The 16,246-nt window shown below is 38.1% G+C and overlaps 4 protein-coding genes across 9 annotated transcripts in view; 1 reads left to right on the forward strand and 3 right to left on the reverse strand.

The window, feature by feature from the left end:
• LOC118565833 overlaps positions 1-8,647 on the reverse strand; it is a 142,115-nt gene extending 133,468 nt beyond the window's left edge. Inside the window, exons 1-4 of one of the 3 annotated variants that reach the window (XM_036146881.1) lie at positions 8,520-8,647; positions 8,295-8,328; positions 8,032-8,153; positions 6,466-6,521 (exon numbers count right to left, since the gene is read on the reverse strand). In XM_036146881.1, the coding sequence (XP_036002774.1) occupies positions 6,466-6,521; positions 8,032-8,153; positions 8,295-8,328; positions 8,520-8,584 (277 nt within the window). In that variant the 5' untranslated portion in view covers positions 8,585-8,647. Of the gene's footprint in view, positions 1-6,465; positions 6,538-8,031; positions 8,154-8,294; positions 8,329-8,519 lie in introns of those variants that run through there. The other 2 variants (XR_004932631.1, XR_004932630.1) reach the window with 2 other exon arrangements.
• The window catches only part of LOC110368156 (ICOS ligand), a 502,595-nt gene that overhangs the window by 223,844 nt on the left and 262,505 nt on the right, over positions 1-16,246 (reverse strand). The gene's annotated exons all lie outside the window — the stretch shown is intronic.
• The window catches only part of LOC118565830, a gene marked incomplete in the record, with an annotated part of 395,980 nt that overhangs the window by 121,465 nt on the left and 258,269 nt on the right, over positions 1-16,246 (forward strand).
• Positions 12,857-16,246, reverse strand: part of LOC118565829 — a 47,061-nt gene continuing 43,671 nt past the window's right edge. The window contains exon 2 of one of the 2 annotated variants that reach the window (XR_004932624.1): positions 12,857-14,941. The gene's annotated coding sequence lies outside the window, so the exon portion shown is untranslated. Of the gene's footprint in view, positions 14,945-16,246 lie in introns of both variants that reach the window. The other variant, XR_004932623.1, reaches the window with a different exon arrangement.

The following is a 16,246-nucleotide window of genomic DNA, read 5'->3' on the forward strand; positions in this document are numbered from 1 at the left end:
CTAATTTAGCATTTTTACCATTCAGGTGGTCCAGAACACATTGGCTGTCCTGTCTTCAACCAACCTAAAACAACCCCTCGCCTGTCTGTCTTTAGCTACCAGCATCCACAAAGGAAGCAGAGAGATCTCAAAGTCCGCTAATTTACTTTAAATTTAAGGTCATCACAGCACAGCATAGCACAACTGGGTACAACGTATGTTCCTGCTTAGTTGCTTGGTTATTAACATGAGGCAGAAGGACTTCAACTTGCATCTTTTTGACACATATGTAAGTGTTGTCTGGAATAAAAATAAAGAAGTATTATCCTTACTATAAAATACTAATTTGCATAATTAATTTACATCGAATTGTCAAATACAGGTAAAACCGATCCTCAGACACATCTGCATGTGGCTAAACATAACATTCCTGATTAAAAATAATACAATGCTCCCATCCAGTGGCCAAATATATTTACACCTGGATTAGCACCAGGCTGTCTGGAATTTTCTCCATGCATTAGAGAGGAAACTCGATAAAACTCCGCCTTCTCTCTTAGATGCGACAACGCACCACACTATCGTTCACTCATGTCAAAATAACATCCCATCCACTTGTTGGCATTATTTAAATGTAAACGCAGATATAACTAAGGAATAACCCAGCATTATTTGCAGATTACAATGTGAAAGATAAAAAAAGGCTGTGTCAAACTGTAACACCGTTTCAAACCACCGGTCGAACAGGTTTATCAAATATGAACCAAAAGTCTAAACAGAAACTGGTTTAAAACACTTGGCATAACTTACACTTTCTGTCAATTACGCACACAATGCACACAAGTCTGCTACTGGAATGTTTTGAGTGGCGCATGTGCACAAGCGGCCTTTCTAACAATGTTTATGGATCCATTTGTTTTCATCCATGCTTTCCTACCTCCATCAGCCAGAAACAAACCTTCATGAGGACTTAGTAAAACCTGCTTTAACTGATGTGGTTCTGGTCCAGTAGAACCCAGCTGGGCTGCTGCTGATTTCTCCCCTTCATCAAGTCCTGACTCAGCAGTTTTGCTCTTTATGTCCAAGTTTCTGACTGAAACCTCAGAGTTCAGAGAGAAAGTGTTTTGGTGAGCAGCAGTGTCTGATAAAGAGGTTAATAATGAGGATTAGCTGCTGAATGACTGGATGAAGTCAGACTGTAGATGTTGCTGGTTGTGTGTTGCTGATGCTGGAGCTGATGTGTTGCTGACTCTCCTCCTCTGTCTCCTCTCACAGGGAGAAGATGATCTGCAGGATCCTGCTGCTCATCATCCTCAACTCATGTCTCTGTGGTCAGTTTCCATCTTCTCTTTGTTCAGTCTAAATCCATCAATAATCAGTGAAAAGTCTGTCAGTGAAGGGAACACTTCAATCCTCCAGCTGCATCTGATCAAGCAGTTTGACTTGAAGAGCATCAAGCAGAGCTCTGACAGCACAGAGAGCATCATGGGACAGAAAGCTCTAGAGATGTAGCTTAAAGACTCCCATGTTCCAGCTGGACAGGTCGCCAGTCTGTCGCAGGGCAACACAGAGACAGAGAGTGTCTCTGTGTGTGAACAACCATTCACACACAATAATGACTATTTAGAGAGACCAATTAACCCAACAGTTTTTGGACTGTGGGAGGAAGCTGGAGTACAATGGAGAGAACCTAATTATGCACAGGGAGAACATGCAAACTCCATGCAGACAGAGCCAGGGTTGGACTCGAACCCAGGACCTTCTTGCTGCAAGGCAACAGTGCTACCCACTGAAACACTGTGCAGCCCGTGAAACTAATTGTGTCTGTAAAATGTTTGAAGATATCCTGATTAAACCTGATATGTTTGATTTCTTTACAGCAGGGAACAAACAGCCTGAACCTGAGAGAAAACCTGAAACCACAACCTGGGAAATCCTGGGAATAGATTGGCTCACAACAGTTTTCCTGTTGTGTATGAATTTGGTGCTTTTTTTTTTATTTTATTTGTATAGTAAGAGATACTTAAGATAATTAAGGTTTCGACTCTATTAACTGATTCAAGCCGACTCTCAGGCCTCACAGATCTAAGGCCTCATGATAAAAACAAAACTATGTCTGATTATCTTCTATAAGGAATATACAACATATAATCTGGGAGTCTCTAACAGAAATGTAGAAATACTAAATATTATGTAAGATTAATTTTGAGACTGAATCATTAAGCAGAAATCTACTAGATCTCCATTCTTGATAACTCAGAATGTGAAGATGAACTAGATGGTTGTTAGTCAGCTTGGTTTGAAGCTGCTGCTTTGAAAGCAGGAGTAAATTTAAAATTGATTATTAAAGCACGTTGATTTTAAGACCTCCAGACTAAAAACTGAAAAGTGAAAGGTTAAAGACTACAAAGAACACAGGATAAAAACCAAATCCTCCTAAACCAATCTTCAGATGTTATGCATTGTGTTGAATTTTACAACAAAAACAATTAGTTTTGCTTTTTGCACTAAAAGTGGCAGTGTAAGCTTTGGCTTTCATTTACCAGAGTAGAGTGAAGCCGTCCTCTCCTTGAGTACAGCTGCTTACATGTTTTGAAGATCGGTCAGAGGTGATTTTAATACCTCAGGTTTTAATAATTCAATTAACATTCCTCTATGAACTTTGGAAGAAAAGCAAATAAGGCTATGAGGACAGTTAAGGGAATTAAGTCTTATTATTGCTGAAAATGATGATGAGATTAATGGGTTTACCTCAATATTATGGGGACATTAAAGATATTTTCCCACTTCTCTTTTAATGCAAACATCATGCTGAAAATACATGAAAATAAATCCAAGAAAATAACGTCAATAATAAATGCAGTTATGCTAACTGGGAATTAGTTATTAGTCAATTGCTTAGCCTACAGGCATGTCTTGATGACATCAAAACCTGGATGACTTTAAATTTTCTGCTTTTAAATTCTGACAAGACAGAAATTGTCCTCGTTGGACCAGAGTCCTTAAAAAAATAAACTTCTTAACCATTTAATCTGGGAGGCATTAAATTGGTATCTTGTAATAAAGTCCAAAAAAGGTTTTATTTTAGAACATGTCATTTAAATCCCAGTAAGAAGCCATCTGTGTAGCAGCGGTCCTGATTATATTTTAAACTAGTAAATGGTAAATAAGAATGGTAAATGGCTTGTATCTTTATCAGGTCCGATGACCCCAAAGCGTTTTACACTACAGTACTCCCAAACTGCTGCACCACCATAACCCCGAACAGAAGTGACGTTTCATCACCAGAGCTGCTGCCGCTACTGCTATGGCTGCTGTCAGTCCCAGGAAAACATAGATGCCAGTATGTTCTGGTTTTTGATCAAGAGTCGGTCTCTGAGTTGGGGGGTCATCAGGAGGGGGTGCTGCTGTCGGTCGGAATACACCGTAGAGGCGGGTCCTTCGTGGACCACGTGGTTCTGGATCCAGAGCCGGTCTCTGAGGTTGGGCGACAGCAGCAGCTGCTGGAGGACAAAAGATGAAGAGGATTTATGCTCTCATCATCATCATCATCATCATCATCATCATCATCAGCTGTTAGCTCTCCATCATCTTCTGCCAGAGAAACTGTGGTTCTGTCTCTAGTGGATCTGGTTCTGGTTCTGGTTCAGCTCTGAATTTAGTGTGAACAGCAGAATAAAGAGTGGTGAAAAATCAGTTCCCTGATCTAAAAGCACTAAAGCAACGTCCCCCAGAGACACATTAAAGCTGAACAGGCTCAGTTCTCCAGAACTACTGCAACATGGAGGCTTTCTATCAATCCATGGACTCTCTGTAGGGCTGCAGGCTGGAGCAGCTGCTAGCACTGCTGCCTGGCTACAAGCAGGTCCTTGGTTCAGGTCTTCGTACTGGGACCCTTACTTTTCACTATTTACATTCTTCCTATCGGCAATATCTTCTTGAAATTCAACATTCATTTTCACTGTTATGCAGATGACACCCATCTCTTTCTTTGATGTATGCCAAATTCACTTGATGCTTTCTTAGTCTCCACCTCGCCTCACATCAGCAGGCCTCAGCAGGGGCGGGGCCAGCCATTTGGGTGTCCTAAGGACAAATGCTGTGTGGTGCCCCCAACATGGAAATGAACAATAATACAAAATTTGTCACTGTGTTTCTCTTTATTTCTGAAATAGCTTCCCAATATTAATGATTCATTTTCAGAACAGAAGCAATAAGTAAGTAGATAAATTAATCATAAATGTTTGACTCTCCAGAGGAAACTGAACTGTGTAAACTTAAAAAGTTTTATCCTCTCGAGAGATTCATAAGGAAGAGCTTAGTAAAACCAAAGATCCTCAAGGTCTGCAGAGCTTTTGCAAATTATTTTAGATTAACAGACTTCAACGCTGCTGTTCAGAGTAAATCCTGTTTGAAATAGAGCAGATGTTACAAGCTGAACATGGAATCAGTTCTCATGTCTTTGTTACTTTTCCATTTATCATTTGATGGATGAAGATGACAGTTTAAATAATTTCATAAGTCTGCTGCTCAACGACACGGAAGAAATAAATACAGCGTGAAACAATTGAATGTATATATTAAGTAATGTCAGAATTTAATAGGCATTTTAAATTATGCAATGGCACATTTAAATATTTAATTTTACATTTCATAATTTAATGGTACATTTAATTGTTTAATGATGTAATAAATAAAGAAGTTGTTTATATAATAATTTTATAATTGAATGTTTATTTAATAATTTAATGTATTTAACAGTATATTTATTGATTTATTTATTCCGTTTTACAATTCATTATTTCATGGTACATTTATTTATTTCATGTTATATTTGTCTTTATTTCTTTCATGATATATTCATTTATTTAATATTGTCCCCTTTAACCCTCCATACATATTGGGCTCATGGAGGGGGTGCACCAAATCAAGTCAAATCAAGTTTATTTGTAGCACATTTCAGTGCGTTTCATCATGAAAACATAAAAACATCATAAACACATTGAAACAGTCCCTGGTTGTGAGACTATGAACAAACATTAAATTGTTTCAGGTGAAAACATCAATACACAACAGATATGTTGGTCAATGTTTCTGTCATTATGGCTGAAAGATTTAAAGGAAGTTCAGCTGATATACAGTTTTCTGGAAGTTTGTTCCAGATCTTTGGAGCATAGAAGCTGAATGCTGCTTCTTCGTGTTTGGTTCTGGTTCTGGGCATTGACACTATAAACGTAGACGCCTCGTTGGACGGGTTCTGTCTATGCTGGGTTCTGCCTATGTCGCCATGTTGAATGTGGCAAATCTGTAGTTATACTGAGTCACTTAAACAGTATCAGAGGGAGTATAACCTTTCTCGTAAAGAATAAAAATAATTATAAGAATCTAACCTGGCCCTATTACACCAGGGCTAAGATAGTTCTGCAAACTGACTATTCTGGAAATGTTCCCCTTAATTGTCATAACATGACATTTTTCCCATAATATTACCACTTTAGCCTTTTTTTTAATTTTATCTTCCTCTGACTTTTTCTCATATTAGTAGTTTTATCTTTTTAATACTCCCCAAAAAAGTCTGTTGCTAATCTGTGTCTATACCAGATCTTAAAAGGTTCACAGGACTTTATAAAATAATGAAATTTTTTATATTCATAACACATACACATATCTCTCTCTCTCTCTCCTATATATATATATATATATATACATATCTCTATGCACTAATGTCTATATTTTTTTACAAGTATTTATAAACTCCATTTATACCTTTCTATCTGAATACTTTAAACATATACACAGGGAACATAGACATTCACTACTTCCTGTCACATACAATATGCCGGTGACGTCGACGTACAAACCTGCGCCCAATGAGGCGTCTACTTATATAATGTCTATGGTTCTGGGTATGCAGAGTAGACCAGAACCAGAAGATCTGGTTGGTCTGGAGGGTTGATAACAGCAGCAACAGTGATTTATAAATAAACAGAAGTATTTTAGTCACAATGAGGGAGAGCCTGGAGAGATGTCAACACCTCACAACCCTACCCAAGAAAAAAAGTCGGAGTACCGACACTTATGTGTTTCCATTTTTTCCACCCACTCTGTTATGCAGCAGTAGACAGAGGCATAGTTTGTCATACATCTTGTTTTCAAAGTCCTCAAGACCCACCTAGTGGTGAAATATTGCTACTGCTCATTTAAGGCACTGAGCTGTTCACTGCTGAACTTGTTCACTGTAACTTTTATTGTTTGCAGGTTCCTTACAGAGTTTTTGAGTGCTCTGAAAGGTGCGTTTTTAAAAAAAAGCTTAATATTATTATCATAAGTATTGTGGTTGATGTACTGTCAGAGCTCTGCTTGATGCTCTTCAAGTCAAACTGCTTGATCAGATGCAGCTGGAGGATTGAAGTGTTCCCTTCACTGACAGACTTTTCACTGATTATTGATGGATTTAGACTGAACAAAGAGAAGATGGAAACTGACCACAGAGACATGAGTTGAGGATGATGAGCAGCAGGATCCTGCAGATCATCTTCTCCCTGTGAGAGGAGACAGAGGAGGAGAGTCAGCAACACATCAGCTCCAGCATCAGCAACACACAACCAGCAACATCTACAGTCTGACTTCATCCAGTCATTCAACAGCTAATCCTCATTATTAACCTCTTTATCAGACACTGCTGCTCACCAAAACATTTTCTCTCTGAACTCTGAGGTTTCAGTCAGAAACTTGGACATAAAGAGCAAAACTGCTGATCACTGTCAAGATCATTCCACAAATTAACACCTTTAATTGAAATAAATTTTTCCATCAGCACAGCGACATCTATTTTTTAAGAGCTCAGTTCCTTTTAAATTATATTTACTTTCTCTTTTAATAAACCTGGGTTGAATGTTTTTTGGTAACGTTTTCTTGTGAGCATAATACAGAAATTTTAAAATACCAATTTCAATCAACTCCTTAAATTCCAATACATTTAACTGTATAAATAATGGATTTATATGATCTCTATATCTACTTCCACTAATAATTCTCACAGCTCTTTTCTGTAAGGGCTAGACTGAATTCATATATGTTTTACAGACGCTACCATGACACTAGTCAGATATGGTACAATCAATGAGTTGTACAATATTTACAACTTTTTTTTTCAAAATATCCTTGAACTTATTTATTGCAGCAATAGTTTTAGATAATTTACCTTTTATATGATTTATATAACAGATGTTCATCAATCAGAACAGCCAATTTTTTTTATTTTGGTTTCTGTACTTAAATCCTTCAACATACAGTTGTTCATCAACACTTTTTCTGCTGCTGCAAAATAGCAAACTTTCTTTTACCAATAGTTAAGGACAGTCTGGCTCTATTGAACCATTCTTTTAGAAATGAGGTTCTAACTATCTACAACAGTTTTTTATATTGTCTCCAGAGTAAAAAAGGTGCTACATTTGAAAATTGAATGCACTGAAATAATTTAGAAATAATAGTAATATCATTCATATACATAAGGAAAAGTAGGGGTCCATGCACTGAGCCCTGTGGTACCCCAAAACTAATACTTTGCACATCAGATTACCAAATATTGCTTTTTATCTATTGATGTTGAAATCTCTTCTAGTTTTTTTGAAAACTAGTAAAAAAAAAAGAAAACTAAAATGATCCTAATAATGTTTTGTTTCTGGGTGAATGTGGATGGAAGGGATGAAATCGTAATTAAGAGCCAAACAGAACCTGGTAAATCAGCTGGACACACTGTTGAGCTTAAAAAGTTTACTGGGAAAAAATAAACCAAATAAAAAAAAGTGGTGCAGGGAGGAGACAGAATGTACAGATGTCAGGCTGATCACAATGACAATGATGGGCTGAACAGACAGGAATGTCCAAAAGACGAGGCAGGAATCAAAAAGCACCAAACGTCTAAGGTAGTGACGCAAATCAGAAAGCCATAGAGGAATCCAATGAGGGCAAAGCAAGAAAGGAGATTTCAGAAAACAGAACAGGGTCCTAAACAAGCAATACGAAGATGAACACTGAATATCAACGCACATAAACTTGAAGACAATCTGGTAGCTACTGGCGGAGAGAGGCAGGTTTAAATAGGCAGGGTCACAGGTGAAGACCAGGCAGGTAGTTAAAGTCAGCGCAGGTGTAGCTGCTCCCCCAACGACCTGAATGGATCAGAGCAGAGCAGAAAGTGGAAAACAGCCAGCCCAAAAAACAGAAAACAGGAAGAATAGATAACAGAAACAGAAACATGTGGCACTAAAGGGAGCATGAATGAATGAAAGGGTGAACAAACAAAAACTAACCGGAGCAGCTGATTCTCTGCACTCCCTGGTTTCTCTGAAGATGAAACAATGAATGATTCACTGAGGGAGATCATGAAGTAAAGTTCAGGATTAAAACCATCAGCAGTCAATGAGGCTACAGATGGATGTCAGTCTGATCCTTCATTTTTCTCTCTGATCCACAAATGTGATCCACAGATGTGATCAACAATAAAACAAGAAACAAATCAAGTATATAAGACATACCTATGGTCCCTATTCCTTTGAGTCCAATGGTGCTCCGTGAGACTGAACTCTGTTACGTATTTCATAAAATAGTCCCACCAACCTGATCACACACGACACAACTCTCATTCTTCTGCTCTAACTGCTCGGTGCTCAACCCTTGACAAACTGGAAAACTTGACTAACCTGAATAACACCACCCACCAATAACCGACATGTGTCTTTCATCCAATTAGAGCATTCCTTGCAAATCCTCTTGTCAGTTTGATCAACTTAGAAGCTAAATATGGCAGAAGCAGTCATGTCTGAACTTCAAACATAACAGCTTTTAGCTGCATGACGCATTTCAACCAGTTGAACCACTTATAGCACCTTCACAAATAATAACCTGCCAGACAACTTTCTTCAATTAGTCAACAAACTCAAATTGATGTAATGAGGGATTTCTCTCTCCTCTGGTTGATCAAAGAGCTCCACTATTTATTCCAGCTTTTTCACAATTGTTAAAACGGCAAACATTTATTAAATTAATCATTCTTTTGACACAATTATTACTTTCACTTTAATAGGTGCATTTTGTAGAATCCATCATTTTTACTCATTTCTAAATTTTCAGCCAATGAATCAGATTCTTACTGTGATTGACCTCTGAACTATAATCCGAACCACACAAGGTCAAAGGTGAACATGATTAAAACCCAGAAATGAAACCCAACTAGAATAAGCTGTTCCTGCGAAACAGCAGTGAAAATGCTAATCTGCAGAATGATTGAGGAAAAGATGCATAAGATCTTTGAAGAAGAGAAAAAACTAGGTGAAATGAAATAAAAGAACAAATTTTAACATGAAAACATGATTAGAAGAATGTTGTGAAAAAACTGAACTAGTTGAAAATAGTTGAAGGATATTTGAAAGTTAGTATCAGTAGTAGTAGTGGTAGTAGTATTAGTAGCAGTAGTAGTATCATTAGTAGTAGTAATATCAGTAGTAGTAGTGGTAGTAGTATTAGTAGCAGCAGTAGTAGTAGTAGTAGTAGTAGTATCAGTAGTAGTAGTAGTAGTAGTAGTAGTAGCAGCAATAGTAGTATCAGTAGTGGTAGTAGTATTAGAATCAGTAGTAGTATCAGTAGTAGTATCATGAGTTTCAGTTTTTAAAGAATTTGAAGGAATTTGTAGTAGTAGTAGTATCAGTAGTAGTAGTAGTAATATCAGTAGTATCAGTAGTAGTAGTAGTAGTAGTAGTATCAGTAGTAGGAGTAGGAGTAGTATCAGTAGTTGTAGCAGCAGTATCAGTAGTAGTAGTAGTAGTAGTATCAGTAGTAGTACCAGTAGTAGTAGTAGTAGTAGTATCAGTAGTAGTAGTATCATTAGTAGTAGTAGTAGTAGTTGTTGTTGTTGTATCAGTAGTAGTAGTAGTAGTAGCAGTAGTAGTAGTAGTAGTATCAGTAGTATCGGTAGAAGTAGTAGTATCAGTTGTAGTAGTTGTAGTATAAGTAGTAATAGTAGTAGTATCAGCAGTAGTAGTAGTATCGGTAGTAGTAGTAGTAGTAGTAACAGTAGTAGTAGTAATAGTAAAAGTGGTATTGGTAGTACTAGTAGTAGTAGCAGTAGTAGTAGTAGTGTCAGTAGTAGTAGTAGTGTCAGTAGTATTAGTAGTAGTAGTAGTAGTAGTAGCAGTAGTATCAGTATTAGTAGTAGTAGTAGTGGTGGTAGTAGTAGTAGTAGCAGTAGTAGTAGTAGTAGTATCAGTAGTATCGGTAGAAGTAGTAGTATCAGTTGTAGTAGTTGTAGTATAAGTAGTAATAGTAGTAGTATTAGCAGTAGTAGTAGTATCGGTAGTAGTAGTAGTAGTAGTAGTAGTAGTAGCAGTAGTAGTAGTAATAGTAAAAGTGGTATTGGTAGTACTAGTAGTAGTAGCAGTAGTAGTAGTAGTGTCAGTAGTAGTAGTAGTGTCAGTAGTATTAGTAGTAGTAGTATTAGTAGTAGTAGTAGTAGCAGTAGTAGTAGTAGTAGTAGCAGTAGTATCAGTATTAGTAGTAGTAGTAGTGGTGGTAGTAGTTGTAGTAGCAGTAGTAGTAGTAGTAGAAATAGTATGATTATTAGTAGTAGCAGCAGTAGTAGTTGTTGTTGTATCAGTAGTAGTAGTAGTAGTAGTAGTATCAGTGGTAGTTGTAGTAGCAGCAGCAGTAGTAGTATAGTAGTATAGTGAGAATGCTGTATAGCATTCTCACTTGATGAGTCAGAAGTGATCAAAGTTCAGTCTAATGATGAGACAAATAACCCAGTTAAAGGTGCAAACAGGTTAGTAGGAGATTCCCATCAGCAGCAGACAGAAAGCCTCAAAAGGTGGAGGGACTGTTGTTTTCTGCTAAATCTACATGAACAGTGATCAGATCTCCACCAACACTAAACCCTTCAGACCATCAGGTAGAAATGAAGAAAGTTTCCTGCTGACTGCAGCAGGAATTCAGACAGAGTGAGACCTCTGTGTCCTGAGTGATGGAGGGATGTATTGTTCACTTTACTGTTTCATTAGAAACTGAACACTTCACAGGAGCTGGAAGAGAGATTTGTTCTTCTGCTGCAGTCACTGAAGTTACCTTGATGCAAAACATTTCATTTGTCCACATAAATGTTTACTGATCTCCAGCACAAAGATCACCAGAACATTTGTGGTTCTGACCTCCATGCTTTCGGACCTCAGCCTTTTCTAACCAAGAAGTATTTGTGGGATATTTGCTGAATTTATTCTCTGATGAACAATGTGTGATTAAGATGATGAAAAACTATCAATTATTTATATACTTACCAGCACATTTCATTCAGCAAATAATCTGTGGTGTTCTGGTAACTGAGTGGGGGATCGTGCTGATTGTGAGAATGTTTTAAAAAATGTCTCTGGTTGAAGAATCATAGCAAATCAATCCTGAAGACAGCGAAATGAGATTTTATCGAGGGAGGAAAGATCGGATCAGATCAGAAATACTTTAATAATCCCAGAGGGAAATTACAGTTCCAGTACAACCATTCATCACATACAACTCTGTGAAATGATTGGAGCCACATTTGGGGAGGGAGAGGAAAAAAATACATAGTTCACACTTTATCCTATTCCAGGATACAGTTTGAGATGTCAAAAAACCTTGCACGAGAAAAGCACATATGACGACACAACATTTATGCAGGGGGATAAGCTTGGAGATTAAGAAAGGTACAACAATGTTCAGGCCAGAGCATGTCGTTGTAGAAACATCTCAACTAAACCAGAGGAGGAAAGAAGTCTGCAGAGTAGAGGTTCAGTTCTGAAATGCTGCAGACATCAGGCTGCAGCTTAGATCTAGAAACACCAGAGCGCTGGACATCCCTGCATGGATAAGTGGCTATAGATAATAGATTGGTGGATGGATTTTCATCCTATAAAGAGGAATGCGTCATTTTCAAACATCAGATTTCTAATCTCTAAAACATGTCAGTTCATTTTGTTGCTGCAGAGCCGCTGACCCCAGAACTGAGCTGCTCTCCTTTATTCACTGATACGTTTTCCTCTCTGACACCGAGGAGCTCAGGCAGCAGCTGACCAATCAGACGTGGAAGCAGGTTGGATCCTGTTGGCTGGAGTTTAGCTCTGAACAAGGAATGGGTTTGTTTGCTCAATATGGATGTCATTAAACACCTTGATAAGGGCGGTCTCTGTACTGTGGTGAGGAAACCTGACTGGAAAACGTCAAAATGGCTGGTGGTTGTTAAGAAGGTGTTTAATTGTTGAAACTCAGCTTTTTCAATAATCTTACCGATAAAGGGGAGGTTTGAAATGGGCCTGTAGTTCTGGAGTGGTAACTTGTCTAAATTGTTCTTTTTCAAAAGTGGTGTGATAATAGAAAAGTGGCAGAGAGAGTACTTGCAGGTAGGTGTTGACAAAGGGAACTCTGGCAGACAGACGCAGGAAGCTCTGGCTAGCAGGCATGGGAGCTCTGATTGGCAGATATGAGAAGCACGAGGCAGGACAAGGTTTGGATGAAGTGAGCTAGTGCAGGCCGAGGTAAGGCTGAGCTGATCAGGAAGAGCTTCTTCTTCTTTATGGTTTTTTCTGGCGGTTGGCACGCAACGAAACGGTGCATTACCGCCACCAACTGGTTTGTAGTGTGGATCAGAATGACTTATTTATACTACCTAAAATAAATTAAACCAAACTACCAAAACAAAACAAACACCCCCCCAAAAAAATAAAAAAATAAAAATTAAATCCTATCAACTAAATTACTTAATCTAAGATAATGAAACATAATCCCATAACACTCATCTCTTGAATTACTTCTAAGCATTTCTATTAAATCAAATTTTATTCTTTTCCTTTTTAAATTTTTAACCATTTCCCTTCTTTCTTCTTCATATTTCTTACAGTATATCATAATATGCTCAACTGTTTCTTGTTCCCCACAATACTCACATCTTCCAGTGTTATGCTTCCCTATTTTGAATAATGTTCCATTTAATCCTGTGTGCCCAAATCTAAGTCTTGATATGATTATTTCTTCCTCTCTGCTCCTCCCTGCACAACTCATTTCTCCCACTCTCCTCTGAATCATGTACAGCCACCGTCCTTTCCTCTCTTCCTCCCATTGCTTTTGCCACCTTTCCTTCATCTTCTGTTTAATAATGCTCTTTACTTCCACCTTACTAACTTTAATAGAGATATCAATGTTTTCTCTAATTGTAGCCTCCTTTGCAACCTTATCTGCCATTTCATTTCCCTTTATTCCCATACGTGCTGGTACCCACAAAAATATAACTGTAATTCCCATCATTTGAATTCTGAATAATGTTTGCTGGATTTCTATTAAAATATCTGGTCTACTATCTGAATGACTTCTCTGTAAACTGATTAATGATGAAGATGAATCTGAACAAATTATTACTCTGAGAGGTCTTATTTCCTCTACCCATTGTACTGCCAACAGAATTGCTACCATTTCTCCTGTATATACTGATATGTTATCACTGATCCTCTTTCCTATTGTAATCAGGAAGAGCTGACATATGACAGTCTTTATAGTAGTGTTAAAAGTTGGATTGAGTCCCGGCTTGATTGGGCATGACAGGTGATGGTGATTACTGAGGTGTGGAACTGGAGCAGTACGGGAGGTGGAGAGTGCCACGAATATGTCACATGGTCAAAACCTATGGGGTAAGGTAGAAGACACAGCCAAGAAAGAGGAAAAAGCAATATAACCTGATATGTTTTTCCAGTTGAGAAAAGGGACATTGATGAGAAGATGAAGTCATTTTTAAATTAATTATAAAAGCACTTTCATTTTTGACAAAAAACTGAAACGTGAAAGGCTAAAGAATACAAAAAAAACACAGGATCAAAATTAAACTTCTTAAACAGATCTTCGGATTTTATACATTGTGTTGAATATTACAACAAAAATGATTAGTTTTGCTTTTGCAGTAAAGGTGGGAGTCTAAAGACAGCCGGTGTCTCCCAGTATCATCGACGGCTGAAGCTTTTCAAAAATAATAAGCAAAAATCTGTTTGGACAAATTTGTTATATTAAGTGTGTTTAATGATTCCATTAACATTCCCCTATGAACTTTGGAATAAAAGCAAAACCGGCTATGAGGACAATTAAAGGGTTTAAGTCTAATTATTGCTGAAAATGATACTGAGATTAATGGGTTTACCTTAATATTATGGGTAAAATAAAGATATTTACCCACTGAAAATAAATCCAAGAAAATAATATCGATAATAAATGCTGTTATGCTAACTGGGAATGAGTTATTACTTGGACTATGGACATCAAAACCTGGATGACTTTAAATTTTCTGCTTTTAAATTCTGACAAGACAGAAATTGTCCTCGTTGGACCAGAGTCCTTAAAAAAATAAACTTTTTAAGCATTTTTTCTGGTAGTGGTAGGCAATAAATTGGTATCTTGTAATAAAGTAAAAAGAGGTTTTATTTTAGAACATGTCATTTAAATCCCAATAAGAAGCCATCTGTGTAGGAGGAGCTCAGTGGACCTTCAGGGTTCTGTTAAACTGAAATAAAGTTTGAGTCCTACTGGTTATATTCTAAACTAGTAAATGGTAAATAAAAATGGTAAATGGCTTGTACTTATATAGCGCTGTATCAAGTCCAACAACCCCACAGTGCTTTACACTACAGTCAGTCAGTACTTGTGTGCCTCTGTCGCTCCGAATAAAAACAACATTTCACTAACACAGCTGCTGCTGCTACTGCTGCTGTCAGTCCCAGGAAAACATAGATGCCGGTCTTTCCTCGACCTCCTGGTTCTGAATCAGGAGTCGGTCTCTGAGTTGGGGGGTCATCAGGAGGGGGTGCTGCTGTCGGTCGGAATGAACCGTAGAGGCGGGTCCTTCGTGGACCACGTGGTTCTGGATCCAGAGCCGGTCTCTGAGGTTGGGCGACAGCAGCAGCTGCTGGAGGACAAAAGATGAAGAGGATAATTTCATCATCATCATCATCATCATCATCATCATCATCATCATCTGTTAGTTCTCCATCATCTTCTGCCAGATAAACTGTGGTTCTGTCTCTAGTGGATCTGGTTCTGGTTCAGCTCTGAATTTAGTGTGAACAGCAGAATAAAGAGTGGTGAAAAATCAGTTCCCTGATCTAAAAGCACTAAAGCAACGTCCCCCAGAGACACATTAAAGCTGAACAGGCTCAGTTCTCCAGAACTACTGCAACATGGAGGCTTTCTATCAATCCATGGACTCTCTGTAGGGCTGCAGGCTGGAGCAGCTGCTAGCACTGCTGCCTGGCTACAAGCAGGTCCTTGGTTCAAATCCCTGTCTGGGTGCTGTGTTCAGGTTCTCCCTGTGCAGTTGTGGAGACTCCAGCTTCCCTTCATACAAAACATCTATGTTAGGTTGACTGGACCCACATCTGCCCTTAAACCCTGCAGATCAGAACCAGCCCCTGTCACAACTGGTGTAACCCATGGCATTACCAGTAGTGTGACCCAGGTCTCTGTCCTGGGACCGTTACTTTTCATTATTTTCATTCTTCCTATCAGCAATATCTCCTGGAAATTCAACATCCATTTTCACTGTTATGTGGATGACACCCAGATCTATCTTTAATGTAAGCCAAGTTCCACGCTCCCACCCTCTTCCGTTATCTTTTGGATCCAGAATAAAATCCTGGTTCACTTTCAACTTCCTGAAACCGAACAGTGATAAAACTGAGATCCTCCTCCTAGGAACCAAATGTATATTATGCAAAGCAGACAGTTCCACCCATTCACTTGATGGTTTCTTAGTCTCCTCCTCAGGTGAGGTGCCCCCCACGTGGAAATGAACAATAATACAGAATTTGTCAATGTTTTGCCCTTTATTTCTGAAGTACCTTCTCAATTTTAATATTCTGAAAACAGTAACAATAAGTAAGCGGAGAAATTAATAATCCCGAATAACACATTAAAGCGCTCTTAGAATAAGACTTATTTTTTCTCCTGTTTTGTTTGATGAAAACCGCAAAAAACATCATAAATGTTTGACTTTCCAGAGGAAACTGAACAATGTGATCATGAAAAGTTTTCCTTTCCTGAGAGAGATTCATTAGGAGGAGTTCATTAAATCCAAATATCCTTAAAGTCTGCAGAGCTTTTGCAAACTATTTTAGATTTACATACTTTAACGCTGCTGTTCAGAGTAAATCCCGTTTGAAATAGGGCACAAGTTACAGGTTGAACATGGGATCAATTCTCATATCTTTGT

This window comes from Fundulus heteroclitus, chromosome 14, assembly GCF_011125445.2.
Source record: "Fundulus heteroclitus isolate FHET01 chromosome 14, MU-UCD_Fhet_4.1, whole genome shotgun sequence".
Taxonomy (NCBI): domain Eukaryota; kingdom Metazoa; phylum Chordata; class Actinopteri; order Cyprinodontiformes; family Fundulidae; genus Fundulus; species Fundulus heteroclitus.